Source organism: Mauremys mutica, chromosome 3 (assembly GCF_020497125.1).
Source record: "Mauremys mutica isolate MM-2020 ecotype Southern chromosome 3, ASM2049712v1, whole genome shotgun sequence".
NCBI classification, from domain to species: Eukaryota; Metazoa; Chordata; order Testudines; family Geoemydidae; genus Mauremys; species Mauremys mutica.
Window position 1 is genome coordinate 99672361 of NC_059074.1, and position 24155 is coordinate 99696515.

The 24155-nt window shown below is 41.6% G+C and overlaps 1 protein-coding gene across 12 annotated transcripts in view; it reads right to left on the bottom strand.

Annotated features, from left to right (window-relative positions):
• The window catches only part of EPB41L2 (erythrocyte membrane protein band 4.1 like 2), a 245713-nt gene that overhangs the window by 56250 nt on the left and 165308 nt on the right, over window positions 1–24155 (bottom strand). For all 12 annotated transcript variants that reach the window (XM_045009893.1, XM_045009892.1, XM_045009904.1 and 9 more), the window contains 2 exons: window positions 22722–22764; window positions 3259–3334 (listed from right to left, as the gene is read on the bottom strand). In XM_045009893.1, the coding sequence (XP_044865828.1) occupies window positions 3259–3334; window positions 22722–22764 (119 nt within the window). The remainder of the gene's footprint in view (window positions 1–3258; window positions 3335–22721; window positions 22765–24155) is intronic.

Here is a 24155-nt window from a genome sequence, read left to right on the forward strand (position 1 = left end):
TTTCAGGCTTGGTACAATTAGGGTGACCAGATGTCCAGATTTTGTAGGGACAGTCCCGATTTGTGTGTCTCTCTCATATAGGCTCCTATAACCTCCCACCCCCATCCCAATTTTTCACATTTGCTGTCTGGTCATCCTAGGTACAATCCATTTAAAAATGGATGATTTTTTCCTTGAAATCTAGGGTTTGGTTTTAAAACTTCAGTAATATATCTAAATGTGTTTGCACCATGTAATCCAGCCAGTCATGCCTTACAACATTATTATATCAATAAGCAGTGAACACTTGCATCCCTCACACAGGTTGTATCCATGTGAGTAATTACATTTATCTTGTACCTTGCAACTCTTGTCCATAAAGCCTTATGCCATGCACACACAAAGTAATCTTACATGACATACTAAACAAAAGTACATTTTATTTTTTACTAGTTTATTTTGAATTCATAGTGAAGCTCAAAGTATTGGGGATTTAGAAAATTTCAAAGATAATCAAGAATAACACTATTTACATTAATTGAACATAATCTAAAAGCCCAACTTAATTTCCTGAAAATAGTTTATAGCCAGCGTGGACACCTAAAGTTTGTGTTTTAGATTAATTGAACACTAATACAATTAGCTATACTACTACATGTGGAATGAGAGACAATTATAGACTGTATATGTAGTTTGTTTTGTATATCGTATGTTTGGAGTGGTCATTTTTCTCACAAATGAGGAAGCTACTAAGTGGTGAGTTATATAAATAATTTTAAACAAGTACCAATAAATCCTTTATATACCATTGTCACACAGTCTGTGTTTGCTACATACTGTATTTAACAAATTCTATTTGATAAATGTTTGACAACAAAAAATAAATTATCTGGACTATTTCTGTATCCCCCTCAAAACACTTAAGCAAATTACAATGTTAATGTTGCAACAGTAAACCAAGACAACTCTTGAGGAAAAAAATATTTCCCATTTTCTTTAAACTCTTTCTACTTTTCTCTGTTATCAGATTCTTCCTCCTTGGTTGTCTGAAAAGCATGTAGCACATAGTGGGTGCTATCATAAAGAAACAATAAAGGATAATAATTCTGTTGTACTATCTTAGTTTGTGTGTTTGTTACCATCTCTAATACCTATCTGTAAGCAGAGTCAGGATGAGCTCTAACCTGACATCTGGTGGTGAATTGTGGCAAGTGTGGAAAAGAACTTCAGGGGCTGGTCTTGTGCGCATAGGCACAGCCACCCCACCTAGCATGAGCCCACAGCTGCCCAAATGGTCACTTTAGCTGCTGTAGGATCTCCAGTTTCTCTGTTATTGGGGCAGGAAGAATAAAGTGTTGTTACCCTGATTATGTGAATCAAGGCCAGTGAAACTGTTTTATGACAGAGGGACTCACCATCAACTAAGTAGCACTCGCTAGACAAGGGACATGGGTTCCAAAACCCAGTGAATAGAGAGAGGTTGGGGACAGGTATGTGTACCTGATGGTATGGGCCCCTTTTCAGGGCCTGAAACACCAATTGCACTACCTCCTCTCTCCACTGTTGAATAGCAGAGCTAATTTTGATTCCATTAAGAATCTAGTTACAGGCTGCTGTGCTGAATTCACTTTGGGCCAATGGTGCACCAGCACTGGGGCTCCCCTACTACAAGCAGAAATCACTAAGAACTGAAGTCACTAAAGAGCTAAAATTACTGAGCTGAGATCACTGAGTGCTGTGTTAACCAGTGGGGGAGCCTGAAGATATTGCTAAGCAGCTGGCAGAGTGGAGCAGTTGTGAGACGGTTGGAGCGGATCACAGAACAGCGAGTGGAACAGAGAGGAGCGGAGCTGAGCAGTTGGCGGAGATGGCTGGAGCAGCTCATAGGATGGCTGGAGGAGTGGAGTGGAGCGGCGCGGCTGGTAGAGCGGAGCAGTTCGTGGTGAAGGCTGCAGCAGAACCCCACAGAGAGGTGGGGCAGTCGGCCTTCAACCATGTAAGGTGCCCCTTAACACCCAGCGCGCCCCCTTTTCCCTCCCTATTTCCACCCAGGCTGGCGGAGGGGAGGGGAGGAAACTCTGCAGAAAAACTTTTGAACTCTGGGGCTGCACTGACCAGGGACAGAGACTTTTGGTTTGTTGGACTTTTGGGTGATTTTGGGGTTGCTGGACTCAAGACCCTGAGGGGAAAAGGACACTGCCAAACTTACGTGGGGGTGGGTCTTTTGCTCATGGTTTGTGTTATGAATCCTGTTTGTGGTGTTTCCTCAACTAATGCCGCACTGTTTTCCTCCTTTATTAAAAGGATTTTGCTACACTCAGACTCCGTGCTTGCGAGAGGGGAAGTATTGCCTCCTAGAGGCCCGCGAGGGGTGGTATGTAATTGTCCCAGGTCACTGGCTGGGGGCTCGAGCCGGTTTTGCATTGTGTTATTGAAACGGAACCCCTAGATACTGAACCCAGCCCTTGTTGCTGCTGCTAACTCAGAGGGGCAGAAGGGTTACATATCTATGAAAATGTATTCTCAGCAATTCAGTTTATGTTTAATATAGAGTTAGCATATAAAGCACCTTAACATCTTTGAGCTTAGTACTCATATCAACACAAGTTACCCTACTTCTTACATCCGAACATAGAAGCAGCCCCTTAACATCCACTGGCTCCACGCCCCTGACCCTTAAGAGGTTCCTTCCCTTTTCTGGTCTCCTTGCTATCATGCTGCTTCACTCTATCCCACCTCTATCCTCATCCTCTGGTTTCTTGCTATAATTTTTACTTTCTCCCTCTTCCTTCTGGACTCCTTCATTAGACCCTCCCCCCATTTCAAGTAGCTTTCCCCCCCGTCATTTGGGAGCTCCCTTGGAGGCCTTATCAGATCCACTGAGTCCCAGTTCTCACCCCAGCTCAGGACTGCTCATGCTGTGAACTGGGGGCAAGAAAAGCTGTGTGATGTCATCATGCAAAGTCTGCAACTCCTACTTACTTCCTGCTGGCTACAAAAAGCAGCAGCACTGCACAGTATAGTCAAACTGTGCTGTAGCAGCAGACAGAATATTTAAACTTCCACGGCCATCCTGAAGTCTGTGCCCAGGATAAGTTCCCCAGTTTCCTCCCACACCTAGAGCCTCTCTGTTCCCTTAATCTATGAGGGAGGGGAGTTGCGGGGAGAGAAAATCTGCAATGTGAATTCAAAACACAGGAAGCAAGTAAAGTTGTTGACTTGCAGAGTGTACAATATAAAAAACACTGATTATCAAGGTTTATATTAAAATATGCATACCTGGTAATGTCTTCAGTCAACTGTGAAGGATCAGGAGGATAAAACTTCACATTAAAGGTGAATAGCCAGGGTAAACCTACAAATGGGAAATGGCTGATTATTACTCCACAAGAACTTTAACAAGCAACCAAAACAAAGATTTAAACCACTTGTGAAAGTCTTAATTCCTGAAATGCTAGTCACATCAATAAAAGTCAATTTTAAAATGTAAGAAATTTAGAAATTATATGATAAAGAGACAAAGTTAACAAGAGTGGGTTCTCTTCAATGCCAGGTAGTTACACTTGTAAACTGAAAGATCAGACCAACAGGTTAAGATAATTTATTTACTTTCTGAAGAATTTGTTACAATGTTTTTCTTATCATAGATTATGAAAACATCTATAAAAGTATTTAGAGTTTTGAATTCTCAGGCAACCATAATAATTTGATTTAGCAGCTTTAAAGGTATCTTTTGTTCAAAGAAACATTTTAGAGGGTTTCAACCTGAGCAACTATTTTTTGCATTGATTGTGAAGTAATATAACCAATGTTTTCCAGCTTCTTCCAGGGTAAGTCTCTCTCCCCTGTTGAGATGAGCTCATAAAACAACAAATTCCTTTTAATTTGGGAGATTGTAGAATCACTCACGGGGAGGAAAAACTGAAAGAACTGAGGTTTCTGATGCATACACTAAAGCATGAAGTAGAAATAGCACAGTTGTAAAGCACTTTATTTGCTGGCAAATACAGTAGCCCAACAAATGGCTGCTCTCATTAAATATATAAAACCACATACACATTACAGTTTCTCCTATATTAGAATCATAGATATGTAAGGCTGGAAGAACCCTTGAAAGATCAGCAAGTCTAACCCCCTGCGCTGAAACAGGACCAAGTAAACCTAGACCATCCCTGGCAGGTGTTTCTCCAACCTCCTCTGAAAAACCTCCAATTATGGGGATTTCACAAGCTCCCTTGGAACTCTATTCCAATGCTTAACTACCCTTGTAGTTAGAAAGCTTTCCCTAATATCTCATTTAAATCTCCCTTGCTGCAGATTAAACCCATTACTTTGTCCTACCTTCAGTGGACATTGTTGGGGTATCATTAAAAGCAACTATTAAGACCATAAAATCGAGCCACCACTCAAAACGCATTCACAGGAAAAATTCTAACCAAGTTGCTTTGTAATGACTCACAAATAAAACTGGACTTCAAGTGAAAAAAAAACATTTAAAGAAGGTAGGAAATGTTGACATTAAAGAATCATGTTTCCCATAACTCTCCCTCATATACTGACTTATAATATAGAAATATAAAATGAGTAATTGTAAATAGTGAGATTAAGCACTTTGATAATTATAAATCATTAAAACTGTAGCTACGTAGTGAATGAGTACAGATAAGATAAGATAACACTTAGGCTGACAAAACAAAGGTAACATATCATGTTGGAAGATGTAAGTGGACATTAATGTCACACCCCCTTCAGTAAGCTCTGATCCAGGAATTTATTAAGTTTTTAATGTTTTTGTTTTTAACTTGTACAGAATTTTTTTTGAAGTGTTTTCATTACTCAATAAAACAATATTGTTTGGAAAATAATTCATCTTTATTAGTTCCCAACATATGCTGCTGAATGCCTGGCGGTACTGAAGGCACCCACTTAGTTGTTATTGAACACTGTGACACAACTCATAGGATCTTTTACAAATAGTGTCATAATCGTATAGCAAGCACCACAAAATTAATAGATACATTGTCAGTGTTCTATTCATAAATTTGCACCAAGCACCACACAATTCCTAATAGGCCTCCAAACTGTAGGGTCAGGTAGAGCATAGCACACCACAACACGTTACTATGGCTCACCGTTAAAATGCTCTTACAAAGCCTTCCTAAGCCATACAGGTCCTGGTTGAGCTCCATTGATAACCCTTGTATCTGGCTGTTCAAACTCAGCAGACAGACATTCCACCTTTACCCTCCACCCACAGGCAACTTTTCTCCCTTTGCTTCACAGATACTATGCAGGACACTGCAGGCAGCTATAATCACTGGGATATTTTTATCACAAAGATCCAGTCTTTTGAGTCAACGTCACCACCCCTTCAAATGACTAAAAGCACATTCAACTGCCACTCTGCACCTGCCGAAACAGTAGAGTTGAATCGTTCCTTGGTGCTGTTGAGGTCGCCAATGTTCAGCTTCATGAGCCATAGAGTAAGGGGTAGGCTGGGTCTCCCATGATCACTACTGGCATTTTGGCATTGCCAATGGTAAATCCACCAGTCAGGAAAGAAAGTCCCTGCTTGCAGCCTTTTGAACAGTCCTGTGTTCTTAAAGATGTTAGTGTCAGGCATCTTCCCTGACTAGCCAACACTGATGTCAGTGAAGTATCCCCAGTGATCCACCGGCACTTGCACAACCGTAGAAAAATAGTCCTTTCCTCTGAGTCCTCTGGGGCAAGATGGTCTGGTGCCAAAATAGGGATGTGTGTGCTATCACTTCACCGCGGTTCATGAATCCGATCATTGCAAATCCATCCATTATATCCTGCAAGTTGCAGAGTCACAGTCCTGTGTAGCAGGAGATGATTAATGGCCCTGCACATTTGCATGACAATGGCCTGCACACTGGATTTTTCCAACTCCAAAATGATTTCCCACTGACCAGTAGCAATCTGTCATTGCAAATTTCCACCGTGTGATTGATACTTCTCCTCTGTCAGTGAAGCTCTCAATCTGGTGTCCAGATGCTGGAAGGCTGGGGCAAGCTCAGTGCAGAGTTCTAGGAACGTGGCCTTGCACATCCAGAAGTTCTGCTGACACGGCTTGTGATCTCAACCCTGCATGACAGTGCGATCTCACCAGTCAGTGCTCATTTCTCGTGCACAAAAGCAGCACTCCACCATTTGCAACCACTCTGTGAACACCACTGACAATCAGGAATGCTGGGACAATTTGTATAGTGGGGGTTCTGAGAACCATTGAACTAAACTGTAAAACCTGTACATAATGGAATGAACTTCAAGCCGGGGGTGTGGCAGCACCCCAAAGACCCCTGATAGTTCCAGCACCTATGCCAACAATGTTGAATTGGTTCTCGCTATGTCCTACAGCAATTTGGCCTCCCAAAACATCATCATGTTCTCCACAGCTCTTTCTGTAGATCTGCAAATACTGGAGAGTCGTGCATCCTGTGCTTGCAACGCTCATGACAATAGTGCAGAGTTCTGCAGGCTCCATGCTTTTGGACAGTGGAAAGCCCCATGAAGGTTTGTGGGATTTTAAAAAATAGGTGTGGAAAACTATGGAATAAAGATGGCATTTGGAGGTGGAAAAAGCTGCATGATGGGAACTTTATCTCACAATTAGTCATCCCAGTGAAACTCGTTTCTGCCCCACTATGCATTGCCAAAACTTCCCAAAAGACAGTGTGCTGGATGGTGGTGAGTAGCACACTGGGATACCTACCCATCGTGCACCACACTGTGCATTGAAACAAGCACTCATGTTGAGTAGGCACAGCACCAACGTAAGGAGCCAAGCACGCATGCACGTACGCACACAATATACTACCTGTGGCAGCTTTATGCCAACCTAACTTGAGTTAGCAAAAGTTTGTAGTGTAGACATGCCCTAGGTCTGGGGAAAGAAATCAGAGTGTCTAAGCTAAATACAAGTTGTGACAGACAGTTAAGCATAAAGGGTAACATGCTGTAGGAGGTTGCTTGAGCTGGCCTGGATAATAAGGGTTAGATTTATGTAAACCTCTTTTACGTAACAAAGACCCCATTAAGGGTCAGCTAGCAGATGTGTGTCAGATTGTTGTAATGAGCTATGAAACTAGCGTCTCTTAAGTCCATGGTTTCTGGTGTCTAGCAGCATTATGAATTTAAGTTCCCAGGTTCATCTTTTGAAGTGCGTATGCAGGTTTCCTTTGAGGACGAGTATTGAAAGATCAGATATGTGGTGATCATTTTGTGAAAAAAGTGTTCACCCATAGCTGATATGGTGGTTTTGTGTCTTATTTTCTGAGAGAGTTTATTTGATCACACAGTGATTGTCTGGCTTCACTCATATAATTTTTATTGGGGCATCTGATGCACTGGATGAGGTACACCACATGTGATAAGTATGTGTAGGACCCATGAATCTTGAAAGGTGTGGTGTAGGGGGGTATTTATCATTGTAGCAGTGGAGATATGTCTTCAGGTTTTGTATCTGTTTTTCAGGCAGGGTCTGGTGCCACTTTTAGTAGGTGCATCCCGGTAAGTGGAGAGCTTGCTTCTGATGACTAGCTTGGCAAGGTTTGGGGGTTGTTTTACGGCCAGAAGAAAAGGGTGTGGGAAAGATTTATTTCAGGATGTGGGCCCCATCAAATATTAGTTGCAACTATTTGATGATACCCCATATGGATTCGTGTGAGGTGGTAGGTGACAGAGGTATATGCTATCAGTGTTTTTTTGCCCCCTGTATTGAAATGGGTTCTTCCAGGGTATTTGGGTGGTCCTTTCCATGAAGCAATCTACTTCTCTAGTGGTATCCTTAATTAATGAAGGTGGTTTTAAGTGTGCATCCTGGACTTTCTCTTCATAGCAAATTCTGTGGTATCTAAGTGCTTGGCTGTAGATAACAGATTTTTTGGTGTGTCTGGGGTGGTTGCTGGATCTGTGGAGTAAGCATGGTGATCCAGGCATTTCTTATATATAGTCATTTGTAGGGTTTCACTGTTGACGTTAACTGTGGCATCCAGGGAGTTGATACTTTGTGGGAATGTTGTAGAGAGAGTTTGATGGATGAGTGGTAGTTGTTGAAGTTGTGGTGGAAATCTATGAGAATTTAGGTCTTTTGTCCAGAGGATGAAAATATAATCAATATATATAAAACCTGCTCACCCTTAATGGCCTACTCAAAACCTCCTTTACAGAACATTATAATCCTTATTGCCCCCCCCCGCCACAACATGTGTTACCCCTTACGTTAAACTCTCTGTCCCAACTTGTATTTAGCTCAGACACACTGATATTGCTTCCCAGACCTGAAGAACTCTGAGTAGTTCAAAAGCTTGTACCCTCCGCCAACAGAAGTTACGCCAATAAAAAAATATTACCTGGATTACTTGATGACTACCTGTTCTGTTCATTCACTCAAGCACCTGGCACTGGCCACTGCTGGAAGACAGGACACTGGGATATATGGACCTTTGGTTTGACCCACTATGGCCATTCTTATGTACCCACCTTGTCTCACTCATAACTAATTTCTGTTCTGAGACTAATACCATTTATTAGGTTTGTAGTATTTTGTGGGCCAAGGAATGAAACCATTAATATGTAACAATATTTCAACATTGTCTTGAACTCTTTTTAAAAAAACCAAACTATTACCAATTGGAAGGGAGAAGAGTTTGAGTTTATGAATTATATGTCAAATGAAGCATTGTTTAATGTCTAAACACGAAAATTCTCAAAATTTTGAATTTCTTTTTAAATTAAAATCTTCTATCAAGATGACTAGTGACTAGTGATTTGGGGTGCTTCGATTTTTGGATGCCCAGCTTGAACAACCTTCTGTGAATTAGATTTTCAGAGGGAGTGCTCAGTACTTTCTGAAAGTCTGGCCTCTGAGGTGTCAAACTGGGGTACCCAAAGTCACTAGTTGCTTTTGAAATTCATGGCCCCTTGTATCTCACAAGATATTTCTATTCACAAAACATCCTTAGAACAACAAGGATTTCTGAAGTGTTTACAGTGATGCATATACTAACACAGGACAGGACCAAGTCCAAAAGGTGTCACTGGAGAAAAAATGTCTAATGGTAACTAATGGGTCAAATGCACATACAATCAGAATGCCATTTTAACGTAGCACTATTGAATGAAAGCCATAACGGATGGAAACAGGTTAATCTATTCTCTCCCTGGGGACTGGCATCAATTAAAAATAATTAATGTTTAATTCTCTGAAAATGAAAACTCTATCAGCATGAACCCATATAAAAGTAAATATAAACATTTCATTCCAGTTATGGGGAGAGGCAATACACTTGTAGCTCAAATATACCAGGCTTCTGATATGTCTTTTTGTGAGAAAAGTCAATAATGGTGAGTACAGTCTTACAATAATACTGCATGAAAGCTACCTGATTAAAACAAAAAAAGTTGCTAACAAAAAACAAAGGTAAGTAAGAACACTACAGAAGTACATGGACAAAGAATGTACAGAGAATTTAATCATAAGCAAACTTTAATTGTCCTGCTATGAAAATACTAATTTTCTGCAAGAAGAACAGGCGTACTTGTGGCACCTTAGAGACTAACAAATTTATTTGCGCATAAGCCGCAAGTACGCCTGTTCTTTTTGCGGATACAGACTAACATGGCTGCTACTCTGAAAATAATTTTCTGTGAACAAAAAATAATAACTTAGATGCCTAGTAATTATTTAACTATTAAGAGAAGTGAAAGAGTTCCCCTTTTGAGACGAACAGGGCAACTGACATCTCTCGGTGGAATTCTTTCACTGTTCCAACTGCAGACTCAGCATTAGAAGAGTCCATTGGTTGCCTTTTAGGTCTGGTCTACACAAAAAAATTAATAACCTATTCCTGACACCCAGTTCATCTGAACCTGGTTTATCGGCAACTGTAGACCGGGGGGAAAACAAACAAACAAACAAACAAACAGTTCAGCATCTGCCCCCAACCCCTCAAATATAGTGAAGGCTTGCTTAATGCTCAGCTCAGTTTTTAATGGTTTATACTTGCAGTTAAACCAAGTGTAGATGAACTGACGCTTAACCCATTGCTGGCTGCTGTTAGCAATGTGTTTTTTTCCTAGCATAGATCACAGCTCTTAGAAGGCTCTTCGTAACCAGAAGATCTAAATTTTGTTTGTTTTAAGTGAAAGCTTATCTTCTGAAACATAAAATGCTCCTGGAGTTTGAATCCATGGGATATGTGGAAATTCCAGGTGTATACATCGTCAGTATTACCACAATTTAGACCATTATTACAGCCACAAACAAAATTCAGTAAAGCTGTTTGAAACTGACAAATCAACAATTTTGCACTGGTCACAGTATGAATTGCTGGCCTTCTTATATTTTAAATGGTAATAGGAAACTGTTTTTCCTTTGAACATAAGCTAAATGTATTAAACTGCTTGTGTACAGTCTGTTTCTGTACTTCTGACTTAGTCTACGGGTATAGCTCATGTGTACAGCAATGTGACAAAAACATACAAAAACTTGACTGTCTGTATAAAACTTTATACTGTGATACTGACATTATAAACTGCTGGGCAAGGTAAAAATGTTGATATTTAAATGATATTTAGAATTTTGTCTGTACTAGTGCTCTCTGTTTAATGGTGCTTAATAGTATGGCTTACTGAAATGTCAAGAATTTGTCTAGCCAACTTGCTACCTCAAAAATGCTTCAGAAGCAAGATTAGACACATTCTTCAAGGAAAAGAATGTAATAACCAACAGTGCACAATTAACATGATTCATCCCATCTATACTGGAGAATCAGTGTTTTATCCCAATAAAGGCATTCTTGTATCTTTTACTGTTGGTGTATATGCTATTTTTATGGCTCAACTAATAGTTTTGTGGGTAATGTGGCAAGAACAAATAAATTAATGGCACATGTAAAAAGGGCACCTGAAATTAAGGAAATTATTTCCCCTCTGCAATGTATTGCCCCTGAAATTGATCTAGGGAGTCAAGACAATCTATATCCAGTCCTTGTTCTTAAGACCCTCCATGTACTTAGTCCAGCCTACCTCATGGACCCTGTCTCTCCCCTCCACCTCCCCTCCAGTCCCTCTCTATTCACAGTCTCAACACAGCTGATGAAAAAAAGCATCTCTTCAGCAACTTCTCCTTTCCTTTGATTACCCTTATCTGTCACTCCATCTGAATTTCTCTCTCAAATGCAGAGGTTTTCCTTATCTATACCTCTTAAAATCTTCTTTTCCTCTTCACAGCAATTAATTTCAACTCCATTTAACATTACAAAGCCTTTGAGAGAAAGTTTATAGGAAAGATGTTATATAAAGCAAAATTTCTTTGTATACATCTTGATGCACAGGCCCTTAACCATACAGTTCTCCTTGTTAAATGAAAATCTGCTACAGCTGAGTTTAAACTGAAAATTTATATACCAGCAACTTTTTAAGTAATATAAAGTCTTGCAAAATTCCCAACTCATGGACTACATTTTACACTAGTGTTACTTAAGATTTTATTTGTGAAGTAAACATTATTTGATCTGATGTTTGATTTCATTTGGAAGTTCACCTAATTAGTCATGGCATTATTCTTTCTTACCCATCATCATTTCTGAGCAGCAAAGGAGATTAGCAAGCATACTGTAATGTAGGCTAACACTATTGTAATTCACCCTTACAGAACCAAGGTAGAATTTTTCCATACTCAAACTGCACTTACGAATGAATATATTCATTTTTAGTTCCCTAGCCAGCCATTCTTATCCCCCAACCCTTCACGCTACAAAAGAAAGGAGCTCTGCCCATCTCCATCGCCTTCATCCCTTTTATAATTCTGAACCTGTATCTAGTCACTGGGTGTAAATGTAAATCCTGTCCCAGCACTACCAAGGGACAGAAGTTCTGGGGACCCTGAAAAGGCTAAGTCAGGTTTCAAAGGCTGTCACTCACTCTTGCCTCTTGTTGGCCAGTGGAGTTTTGGGAGAGGGGAAGGAAGAGAAACAGCAGGGCAGGAGGAAAGTTTTCAAATTTCCTCCTCTGTTGCAGGAAATTCCTGTGATTGCCAGGGAAGGGAAGTGTCTGGCTGCTGAAGCCACTCATATGTATTTGTTTGCTTGTTCCCACCCTCAGCTCCCTAGATGATCCCTGATACATTTTGCCACTACCAGTTTAAATGCTTGAATGATTCTGCAAGATGCCATGAACGCTGGCCTCAAACCAGCAGAACATTTAAACATGTGCCTAACATTAAGCATGTGAGTAATTTCATTGAATTCAATAGGACTACTCACGGTTTAAAGTTAAGCACACAGAATCAGAGAAGTGTAGGGTTGGAAGGGACCTCAAGAGGTCATCTAGTCCAGTCTCCTGCTCTCAACGCAGGACTAAGTATTAACTAGACCATTCCTGACAGGTGTTTGTCTAACCTGTTCTTAAAAACCTCCAACAACAGAGATTCCACAATCACTCTAGGCACTTTATTCCGGTGCTTAACTACTCTGACAGTTAGGAAGTTTCTCCTAAGATGTTTAAATGCTTTGTTGGATTGAGACTTGGGTGTTCGTCACCTTGCAGAATCAAGCCCAAATGCACAGAGACATGGGAAGGTAGTGGTTTTAAGAGATGCCAAGCCACCAATGCCATCTGCTTTGGTTTCCCTCCCTGATACCAGAGATGTGCTTTTGAGCAACATGTGTCCTACACCGATTCCCAGCCTGAAATTGAGTCAAGAACAAGTAGCAGGGTGGTGAGACATACACTGGTGCAGGCTTGAGATCATAGAACTTTCAAGGGGGCAGGCTTGACTTTGCGCCACACAAGAATCTTACTTGCCAAGAAACCCTCTCGTTCTCCTGCATTAGGCTCCAGATCCCTTCAACTTCTCTTCTAGCATATGTCAGAATCACGTGTTTCCGGGTATTAGCAATCTGTGAACAACCCAGTTTATTAAGGGTGAAGTACCTTTTAGTATTTTCACTAACAGCTCAGGATATAAATGTGCTATTAACCAATCAAAATCTCAGACTTCAAGACTTTTTCCAGCAATAAGCCTTTGCCTCCCAAAAGAGTTAAGAAGTGATCTAGTTATTTTTAAAGTTACTGGAGTATCCAGACAGCATCCTACCTGGTTTGGAATAATTAATAAATACAAACAAAGGGTTCAGTCTATGCTGCTTTCTTATTGTACAAATCTCCTCAACTTCCTGTCAGATAGAGGTGTTCGCCACAAAACTTATAACACCCCCTTTAGTGTTTTGCTAAAAACTCTTGATCTAGATGATACTGCAAGATAGAGATATGTTGGCCCCGTTTGTTAATTTGACTGTTAACCATCTCCCAGATCCTACATCAAATGAAAGCTGCAATATTGTTATGTTTGCTTTAATGGTGCGGTTTTGGTGTTAGAGATCATAGACACAGGTCCGGGCAACAGAATTCGGCTTGCCGGTGGCCATGGTAAGCCATAGCCTTTCGGCTTCTGCAACCTTCATAAAAGCAGTGCCCTCCTTTCCCATACCAAGCAAAGCCTGTTGAGTGCTGCAGTTTTCATGTTAACGTGCAGCAGCAGAAACCAAACTAACCCCCCCCCCCATCCAATTCTCTGGGATAATCGCTTTACCCCTCCCCCCCACCACAGGGCTGGTATCAGGGAAGATCCCTGCTAGCCAAATGCGAACGAGCTTAGCACCAATGCCGCCCCCTCCACCCCCCCGCTTGGCTAACTGAGGGGAGGATTTCTTTTCAGCCACAGGCAAACAGCCCAGTTGGAATGGCCTCCTCTGAATGTCCACTTACTTAAATTCCTGTATTTCAACCAGGTTACCATGAATGATATCACTCTCCTGAGGATAACACAGAGAGATAAAGAACAGATGTTGCTTGAATGCCAGCAAACACTGGGACCATACGCTGCCAGGCTTTGTCATGCAATTATACCAGATTACTTGCTACTAGCAAGGCATGGTAAAGTGTCCTACTATGGAAGGCAGAATAAGGCTACTCTCCCCAGAAACCTTCTGCAAAGGCTTTTAGAGTACCTCCAGGAGAGCTTCATGGAGATGTCCCTGGAGGATTTCTGCTCCATCCCCAGACACGTTAACAGACTTTTCCAGTAGCTGTACTGGCCGTGAATGCATCCCAAGTCCTCAGGGCAAATTAATGATTAAAAATGCTTGCTTTTAAACCATGCATTATATATACAAAGGTACACTCACCAGAGGTCCCTTCTATGGCTTCATTATCCGGGATACCGCCTTGGGAGGGTATTTCAGTCAGGGTGAGAAAAAGATCCTGGCTGTTGGGGAGAATGGTGTGCTGTGTGCTCTCCTGAAGCTCGTCTTCCTCCTCATCTTCCCCGTCCGCAAAATCCTCAGCCATGGCTGAGAGTGCCCCCTCCTCGGAATCCACGGTCAGGGATGGGGTAGTGGTGGCGGTCCCCCCCTAGAATTGCATGCAGCTCAGCATAGAAGCTCTGTCCCGGAGCGTCCGTTTGATTCTTTGGTTTTCTGGTACGCTTATCTGAGCTCCTTAACTGTCACGCAGCAACGTGTTGAGTCCCTGTTGTGGCCTATCTCCATCATGCCCTTGGAGACTTTTTCAAATGTATTGGCATTTCGTCTTTTGGAACGTAGTTCTGATGGCACGGAATCATCTCCCCATACAGTGATCAGATCCAGTACCTCCCGTACGGTCCATGCTGGAGCTCTTTTTCCATTCTCGGACTGCATAGTCACCTGTGCTGATGAGCTCTGCATGTCACCTGTGCTGATGAGCTCGACTGGCCAAACAGGAAATGAGATTCAAAGTTCATGGGGCCTTTCCTGTACACCTGGCCAGTGCATCTGAGTTGAAAGTGCTGTTCAGAGCGGTCACAATGGTGCACTGTGGGATAGCTCCTGGAGGCCAATACTGTCGAATTGCATCCACACTAACCCTAATTCAAATCGGCGATATCGATTTCAGCGCTAATCCCCTTATCAGGGAGGAGTACAGAAATCGATTTTGAGAGCCCTTTATGTCGAACTAAATGACTTCGTTGTGTGGACGGGTGCAGGGTTAATTCGATTTAATGCTGCTAAATTCGACCTAAACTTGTAGACCAGGCCTAAGTGAATAAAGAAACTCGGGATCAAAGTGCAAGAGTGAACCTCTTTCCATTGTTAATACTGAAAGGCCCTGACTGGACATAGTGTGCCCAATTCTATTCAGTTACACTGATACTTATGTACAGATCTGTAGACAAAACCAGGCCCAGTAATATCTGGTTCATGGTGGCAGTTTTAAAAGTAGTTTGACAGAATTTACTCTTATAAAAAAATTTATCTCACACAGCTGATTTTCCAAATCAAGTTGAAATGTGTTCTAGTCAGGACACCCTGACAGAGGAGTCAGGAGGTCAGTGTTATGTGAGTAAAAAGGAAGCAACACCTCTGGCTTCAAACACTTGAACACACTATCTGAATTATACACATCTAAAAGGAACTATGTTCAAATCACATTCCACAAAAAAGGCTGATATATTCTTCCAAGGGAAAGAAAAAAAAAGTTTAGAGTTAAGGCTGAAACTAATCTAATTCACCACTTGTACATCCAGCTACCCACCTACCAACACTTAACAGCCCATACTGATGTTTGGAGACTTGCATTAACAACAAGAACAATAGTGTAAATCAAGATAAGCAAGTTTCATCATGACCACTATTCAAAAATTGTGTTTGAATTGTTTTCCTGCCCAACCCTTACCCACGGGGTTTATTGGGTCTGGATTTTACTTCCAAAGTTATTTCCAGAAGGCAAGGACCATGACCTAAATTTTAAAAAGAAGTATCGTGATTCTGGCTGCCAAATTTAGGAAACCTTAAACGAGCTTTGATTTTTCCAACATAAAATGTGGGTGCTCAGCACTTTCAGAAAATCAGGCCCTTTTTACAGGGTCTCAAGTTGGGCACCCAAAAACTGAGGCACCCTTAATCAGTGGACACTATTGAAAATTCAGGCTTTTACCTTTATGCATCATGAACATCTACAGTGCTAATAATAACAAAAGCAAATGTCTTAACTGTAAGAAGTGTTCATGGTATAAATCCAATTTAGATAAATTCTAAAAACATCTACACAACCAGAATAGCCTCTATCTAGTATGTTTCGACAACTAAAAAAATGCTCACTGGGGGTCACTAAAGAAGTTCATCTCCAGTGCAAACCTGTACATAAAAGTTTATAATGTTCAGTATTTGCCACAGAAGTGCGGCCAGTGGAAACTAGAAGTAGATAGCTAAGTAGAAGAGATGTCTTTTGGCCTTTTTGGCATTGCTCTGCCCAGCCTCATGCTACTTCATACCATTTCTATCCTTATTACATACTTCTGAAAGCACAAAGATTTGAAGGGCTCTAGCCATTGTTGCTCTACATTAGTTACAGAAAGTAATGTCAGTCAATGTATCAATTCATTAAAGAAAAACTTCTTTCACAATTACTTCAGTACAGTGGACAAGTCTTCAACATCTGTAAACTATAATGTGAAAATCCAATTATGCTCATCCACATTAAATAGGACTTTGAGTATTAGAAGTGTTTTGCAATACCCACCCTTCCACCTTGCTTCACTTTAAAGTTTGACCCCAAATTTCTTCCAGATGAAGAGGGGAAACTGGCAGGAGATCATTCTACTGTGTCCATGAGAGGGTTCCCTGAAGAGGGATGGGAAAAGGGATTGGAGGGAGGGATATTAACAAACTGAAGGGTGTATCCAAATTCCTCCATTAGGACCCACTGATCTGTGCTAATATGTGGGTCCAAACACACAGAAAGTGGGATAACCTGGTGGGTAAAAATGCGATAAGAGAAGCTGTCAAAGAAACTGGTAAGCTATCTGACAAGACAGACAGACAGACAAACAGACTGCTTGCTATTTCCAGGCTGTCTACATGAGCTTGCTGAAGATGAAAAGTGAGGAGCTAGTGATCACCTCTATGACTCTCCCCTTTCCTCCTAAACTGGTTAGGCTACCTAAGCATAAAGGACTGGTAACAGTAGAATGATTGAGGGGAGGAATTGCTTCTTTTTAGGGGGTGGACTGTAAATCCCCCAAAACTTCAATGTCGCCCAAAAGTCCTTGAGACTGTGAATCTTGCCATCAGTCTGCTGAGAAAAGAGGGGCTGTTCCTCAAAAGGGAGATCCTGAGCAGTCTATAGGACCTCCTGTGGAAAACCTGATGATTGAAGCCATGAACACCTACATATTGTTATCACAAATGCCATAGCCCTAGCTACAGAGTCTGCCCCGTGCAATGAAGCCTGGAAAGAGGTCCTAGCCAGCAGTTTACCCTCTTCCACTACTGCCCGAACCTCTTGCCTGACATCCCCTGGTAACCTGTCTGCAGACTTGAGAACATTGTCCCAGAGACTGAAATTTTACCTACCCAGCTAGGATTCCTAGTTCAAGATACAAAACTGGAAACCACTCAGTCCTTTTGACTGTTGGCGAAGAGAAGATAGGATTTTGTGAGAAATCCTAATGGGTTCCAGAATGGTCTCATTTATAATGAGAGCTATTTAGTATATCCCTTCTGATCTCAAAATGTCCATCAACCTGTAGGAGCTCTCCTGAATTACCTCCACCTGTACACCCAGGGAGGAAGGAATCCTCTTGAACAGGTCCTCACAGGCCCTGGAATCATTTTGAAGAAGCAAAGACACTCAAGATACCACCGCCTCATTGGGTGATGAGGAGGAGGAACACAAAGCAGGTTGAGTGGAGCCTCTTATAACTCCTACAAAGGAGATTCTGCTGGGCCTGCTCAGCACCCTAACTCAGTACTAGGGGTAACTTCCCGAGCCTCTTCACACAAACTATCATGGCATCTACTAGGAAACCTGGAGGGAGAAGGGTGCAGGAAAGATCTGGTGGTGGGAAGAAACCCCCTGGGTTCCAATATGGCAATTGTTAGAGCATTGGACCAAAACCTCTTTGTCCCTCGATCAACATGGAACCTCTGCCAGATATCAAGGACAAAATCCCCTCAATGATGAAGAGTGACGCCTCCTATCTTGGGAGCAAGACACATATGACTAAGTCTCTGATTCTGAAGAACAGCCTGAGTCATCCAACCAGTAGAGCCCTGCATGGATTCAAAAATTTTGATCTGCATCTGATCCAAGTTGGTAAACCAGTGCTCCCAGAACTGTGGGGCGCACTCCCATAGGAGGATGCAGAGGAACATTCAGAGGCGGCATACAGGGAGGCTCAGGCCAGCCCCCATGGGAGGGAGAGTGAGGGTAGGCAGAGAGCACCATCCAGCCACACTCTGATCCCAGCCTAGCTCCAGCCCCAACCAGCTCCGCTCCGGGCCCTGCTCCACCCTCAGCCCAGCCACAGTTCCACTCTGCCTTCTACTCTACCCCAGGCCAGCTCTGCATTCATTCCCTCTTTACCCCCAGGCCAGCCCCAGCTCTTCCCCCGCTCCCCAGTTCAGCCCCTAGCTCTGCTTTCAGCCCAAGCTCCTCTGCTGAGCCAACTATGCAGTAATGGAGGTGGGGGAATGGACAGATTCCCATTACTGGTAAGGGGAGGGGGGTGGCAACAGAAAAAGTCTGGGCACCATTGTGGTAAAAAGTACAACTGTATCCACGGATGAAAATATATATCTGTGGATTTGCAGGGCTCTACCGACTGGGGCTGTGGTACCCTCAAGTGCCGAGGACCACTGTTGAGACCGGAGATGATGGTATCGAAGGAAGCATTTTGGCTTTGCCTCTAGACAGCACAGGGCAAGGAGGCGCAAGAGGGTCTGATGCTGGCCACGGTACCAGAAGTTGATCTCTACCTGTAGGCATGTCTGATCCAGACTGAGGGTTCATTGGTACCAGATGAGATGTCTCCTATACTGCTGGAGAGGCCGTTATCCAGAAGCATAGGAGATCCTGTGCCACAGTATATGCCTCATGTGAGTCAATCTCTGATTCTGAAGAAGAGCCTCAGTTACCCTACTGGTAGAGCCCTGTGCAGATACAAAAATTTGGATCCGAATCCAACCCACGTTCCGCAAAAATGGTAAACCAGTGGTCCCCAAACTGTGGAATCAAGAAGGTCCCCTGACACTGTTGTTGTTACACTGAAGGGTTTGGTACATCAGCAAGTCTCAGTCTCAACTTCACAGGCACCACCAGTGCCAGAATTGATGACCCCACATAAGATGCTGTCACAACATCAGGGAGCACCTCTTCTCAGAGGACACAGCATAGGGCCCTCTCTGAAATATCTAAATAAGTTCCTAAACTTTTTTCCAGCCCGTTTATTGGTGGATGGTACCAGGCTTCTTGATCTCTTGGAGGATGTAGTCCTTCAAAGCACCCTGTCAATGCTTTCTTTGAAGTACTGGGGAAGGAGAGCGGCACTAAGATGCAGCAATGTTGGAGAAGCACTTCTGACTGAAGTACAAGCAGGAAGGCTCTGATGGTGGATGCATGGCCGCTCCATTAGAGAATATACAACTAGAGCTAGAACTCTGCCAATGGAAGAGATAGGGTGAGATGCGGAGGGGATACTCAAGATTATTGGGTAGGTATCATATGAACTCTGGATTGATGAAGTGTACCTACATACGATTTCAGAATTCAAAAGGGGTTCCAATAAGAACTGGATGTTTGTTTCCGTGACACATGTTTTTCATTATGGCCATCTTCCTCGTGTTAACATTCTTCTGAGATGAGACCTTGTACCTGATAGTATTCATCTTCAGTTCAAGCCTATGGCTGACTTCCCGAACATCACGTGTTTTTGTTTGTACTGAATTCTGTAACCATATCACTGTGTGTTTGCTTCAGCTTTCTATCTCCACAGAATCCTGATCAGAAAAATTGTCTGTGAAGAGAAAAGTAATTTGCCTTCTTCCCTAAAGCCAATATTATTGCTCCTCCTCAGGAGCCTATGTAAAAATGCTCAAAGAGGAGAAAAGAAAAAGGCTGCCAGCCTTTTGCAGAACATAAACTTTGTCTGAGGATGGTAAAATGGGAATATTTTGAAGGCAAGCTTCTTTTAGGAACTTATTTAGATATTTCAGAGAGGGCCCTATGCTGTGTCCCCCAGACTAGCTGGAGAAAGAAATAGAATAGGGAGCAGCCTGTAATACTTCAACCTGAAATAGAAATAAATCACTTGATAGATGATTTAATTCATGCCATGGCCTGGTTGCTGAGATTGGGAATGGGACAGAGCTGTTCCTGGAATTTTTGCACAATTCCACAGGGTACTCTCTCTAGACAATTTCTACTGACCTCATTTAATCAAAGCTATAGATAGCTTATTTACTGCCAAACTGACAGAGCTTGGCACCAGTTTGGGTTCTAGCTCCGAATAGGACTGGTTGGAGAACTGCAGATAACTAAAGCAAAAGAGTGTAGTTATTGACCCTGCATTTGTTCTAGCTATTACCTGCAAAGACGTATTTTCTCTTGTTGTACTTCCCAGACTGCTTGATCTTGTTGTATGACTGCCTTTCTGTAGAGCCAGTCAGAAGCCAGGATTGTAAGAGAACTTTTCTGAACACTCTGAATAGCCACAGTTTCTCATAAAGTTTCCAGTTGTATCACTGGTAACGGATTTGTGTTAACATCTAATCCCAAAGCCTTGTATGTCTATATGAACCAGATTTGAAACCCACTTTTTAAAAACTGATTGCTAGTCTAAAAATGTGAAATTTTCCTCAGAAAAGCTTTGCAGCAAGGAGGTCAAGTGGGGGCAGAAAAAGAGCCTAGAGGGAATTTCAGGAAGTTGGGCCTTTCCCTGCTGCCAGTGACTAACAGGTCTGGTTCTGCCCCCAAGATGCAAAGCAGGCTGAAGTATACATTTGTGGTCTTTTGCATGAAGAAGGAAAAACCTCTACCAGAAAATAGCGGCTAAAAGCATTGGGAGTCTTTAAAGATTCCCTGGGTGAAAAAAAGAAAAAAGAAAAAAAGTCATCTTTCAAAGGCTGATATAAACAAGCAAGCATCATAATGACCTTATTTGATACACAAGATGCTCACAAGAGACATTTCATTTAATGAGTTACATAAAATGCAGCGGCGGCTCCAGACACCAGTGCTCCAAGTGTGTGCCTGGGGCGGCAAGCCGCGGGGGGCGCCATGCCGGTCCCTGCAAGGGCGGTAGTCAGGGACGGCTTGCCTGTGGGAGGTCACCAGTCCCGCGGATTCAGCGGCAGGTACGCTGAAGCCGTGGGACCAGCAGACCTCCCGCAGGCAAGCCATCGAATCCGTGGGACTGGGGACCTCCCACTGGCGCGCCGCCGAAAGCGGCCTGCCTGCCATGCTTGGGGCGGCAAAAAAGCTAGAGCCACCCTGATAAAATGTCTCCCAGCAGTCACTGAAGACCACATTTTAACACAACTAACATTCAACAGACACGGAAAGGTTCAGATACCCATTTTACTGATTAACTCCTGATCACCACCTTAGGAAGTATCAAGTACAGTAATTATGGAGTACTTATGACCGCATGACATCTCAGCAGAGTCAGCAATAAACTGGATAGAAAATTGTAAGTATATACAACAATGAAAATCTATATCCATCTTTTATTCCAGTTTACTAACACTAATTTGTTTCAACTCCTTCAACAATTTATGCATTTAAAAATTACTGAAACTTAATTAAAATAATTTTGGAAAAGGCCAGATATTTCATAATAGGGATATTTTTATTGCCTTTTCTTTTTATTGTATGAGGGAAATGGGAAAAATTCACTCAGAATTCCATATTCTGAGATGATTGCTCCTCTGTTTATCAGGTAAGCTGCATTTGGCACATATGTATAAAACACCAGGTCTAAAAACGAATTAGAAACACAGCTCTGACATTGAAAAAACTTTTCTATAGTTCAATATCCTTCTATAATAATTAAATCATTGTTTCTGTGATTTCTTTAGATTAAGCATGGAAATCAAGATGACAGGAGTCAGGTTAATAAGATCATGCAAACAGGTAAACATATATACGACTCCCTAAATCAAAGAGTTTTCCTGAATTTTCCAGGACAGTTACCACCGAGAATAGCAACTCCAGGTGAGCTGGAGAAAAGAGCTCTAAACTTAGCATTAGTACTGAAAAGCTTTGCCTAAGTAAAGGATGTGATTACTAAAGTAACTAGGATTCCCTTGTATTTTCCTATGATTATGATAGGAAACACTCTGAATACTGCAAAAACCAGAGTTACCTGATTGGTAACTGTATAAAATTTACAAAGTTAATTAGCAAGGTAAATATCATGACAGTTTTGAAATAGGCTAACAACATTAGATCTCTGGTAAACTGTCCAAACCCATCCAATAACCAGGCAAAAGATTTAACTGCGACAGTGCACAATTCTTCACCATGGTAGGGGATTGTATGTTAAAAACATTTATTGCCAGTGTCATCACAACACAGTTGACTAATTAGGCTAGTGAGCGATGTTTTAATCCAGGCCTAAAACATTTACAGGCCTGCATAATCCTATCCACACTGATAATAAAAATCTGCTATACCATGGACACCACTACCCATTGTAGACAACTGTGTGCTCACATAGTTCCTGAACTATCTGTAGATGGGACTGTAGAGTCAGTAGAAATCATGTTTTAAAAATCTTCATCACAATCATTCCTGCCATATCCAAGATTTCTTTTAAAAAGTTTAACTTTGAGAAAATATATTTCTGTATTAGAAAACTGAGTTCAAGAATTTAACATCAGTACAGGAGTACTTACTTCTAATTTGCCTCTTGATTTCCTTTGAAGAATCTAACCAGTTCTAAAAAAGAAAGAACATCAGTACATAAGGAAATAATTCAGATGAATGAAATTGTGGGATATAATTTCATGAATTAAAATAAATATTTGTACAGTACATTCTTTTGATATTCTACTTTGAAAGTACCCTGAAGAATTTTTGAGTTAACTTGTAACTTCCCATCAAAATTGTGCTTTGATTTTCCTCACCCTCCACCCACACACAGCTTATTATGCAACACTTTTTACTTCATTCTCTTAGACAAGACCTTATAATTCTGGAAATTAAATGATATTTTATAGTCTATTTTCAAGGAAATTATACCTCACAAATCACCAAGTAATTTCCTTTCATTTATTCCTTTTATTGACAGAAAGCAGACCCCTATGTGTAATTTCTACTTACTCCTGCCTGCAAACCAATACAAAGTTACTGAATGAAAGATACTTCTCTCCCATTTTCTACAAAGTAAAAAATATTCTTTTTCTTCTCTCAACGTCACCCAAACACTAGCTCTGGCAACACTAGGAAGTGTTGGAAAAGATCTGTTCACAAAGCTTACTTTTTTCCATATTGCCCTCTTTTCAAAGGGTTTACATTGTGAACCAAGTATGGCATTAAAAGCACTGGCCAAAATGTTCAAACACAAGTATCCATATCTATATTTAGGCACCAAGATGAAAACTGCCTGCTTTTCAGAATTAGGAGCCTAGCTAATAAAGGATGTACCACCTTCAAAACAGAAAGCATCCCAGTACAATCTGTGTAATTTACTACAATTTGAAATTGGTGTAACTAGGCATTTAGCCCTGTGACTGATGATCCAGAAGTATTTCTAGAGGAGGAGAATTGAGAAAGACATAAAATGTAATTATTAGTAACTGGAATTATCCAGATTGCTAATCTTATCCACAGATGTTATGTAAAAGAGGCCTGCACAGTTTAAGGAACTTGTAACATAGAGCCTTTTGTTTATTGACACAAATCAAGTCGAGGTTGTTTGAAACCATTGCATTCAAATATCATGGTAATGAACATTGTATAAAAACATTCATTTCTAAATTCTACATACTCACTCTGTAAATCAGGTTTAATGCATTTTAAGAAGGGGTGAGGAAAGAGATAGAGGCTGAGACAGGCAAGGGCAAGACGGGCAATAATTTCACCTCACCATCTACCCCACAGGTGTCTGCTTTAAAATCTCCCAGGGATTCCAGAGGTGTTATACTGCCAAGGCTGTTGAGGGAATATCTGTATCAGTGCATTTGTTGCCTGACGTAGCTACGTTCTCTCCCTTCCAATGCATCCCACTTTTGGAGCTGTGCTTACATGCTCCAAAGGTCTTTTCTTGCCTTAGGTAAATTTAGCTCAGTAACACCAAATGCACTAAGCTGCAGTTCCTTAGGGCTTCT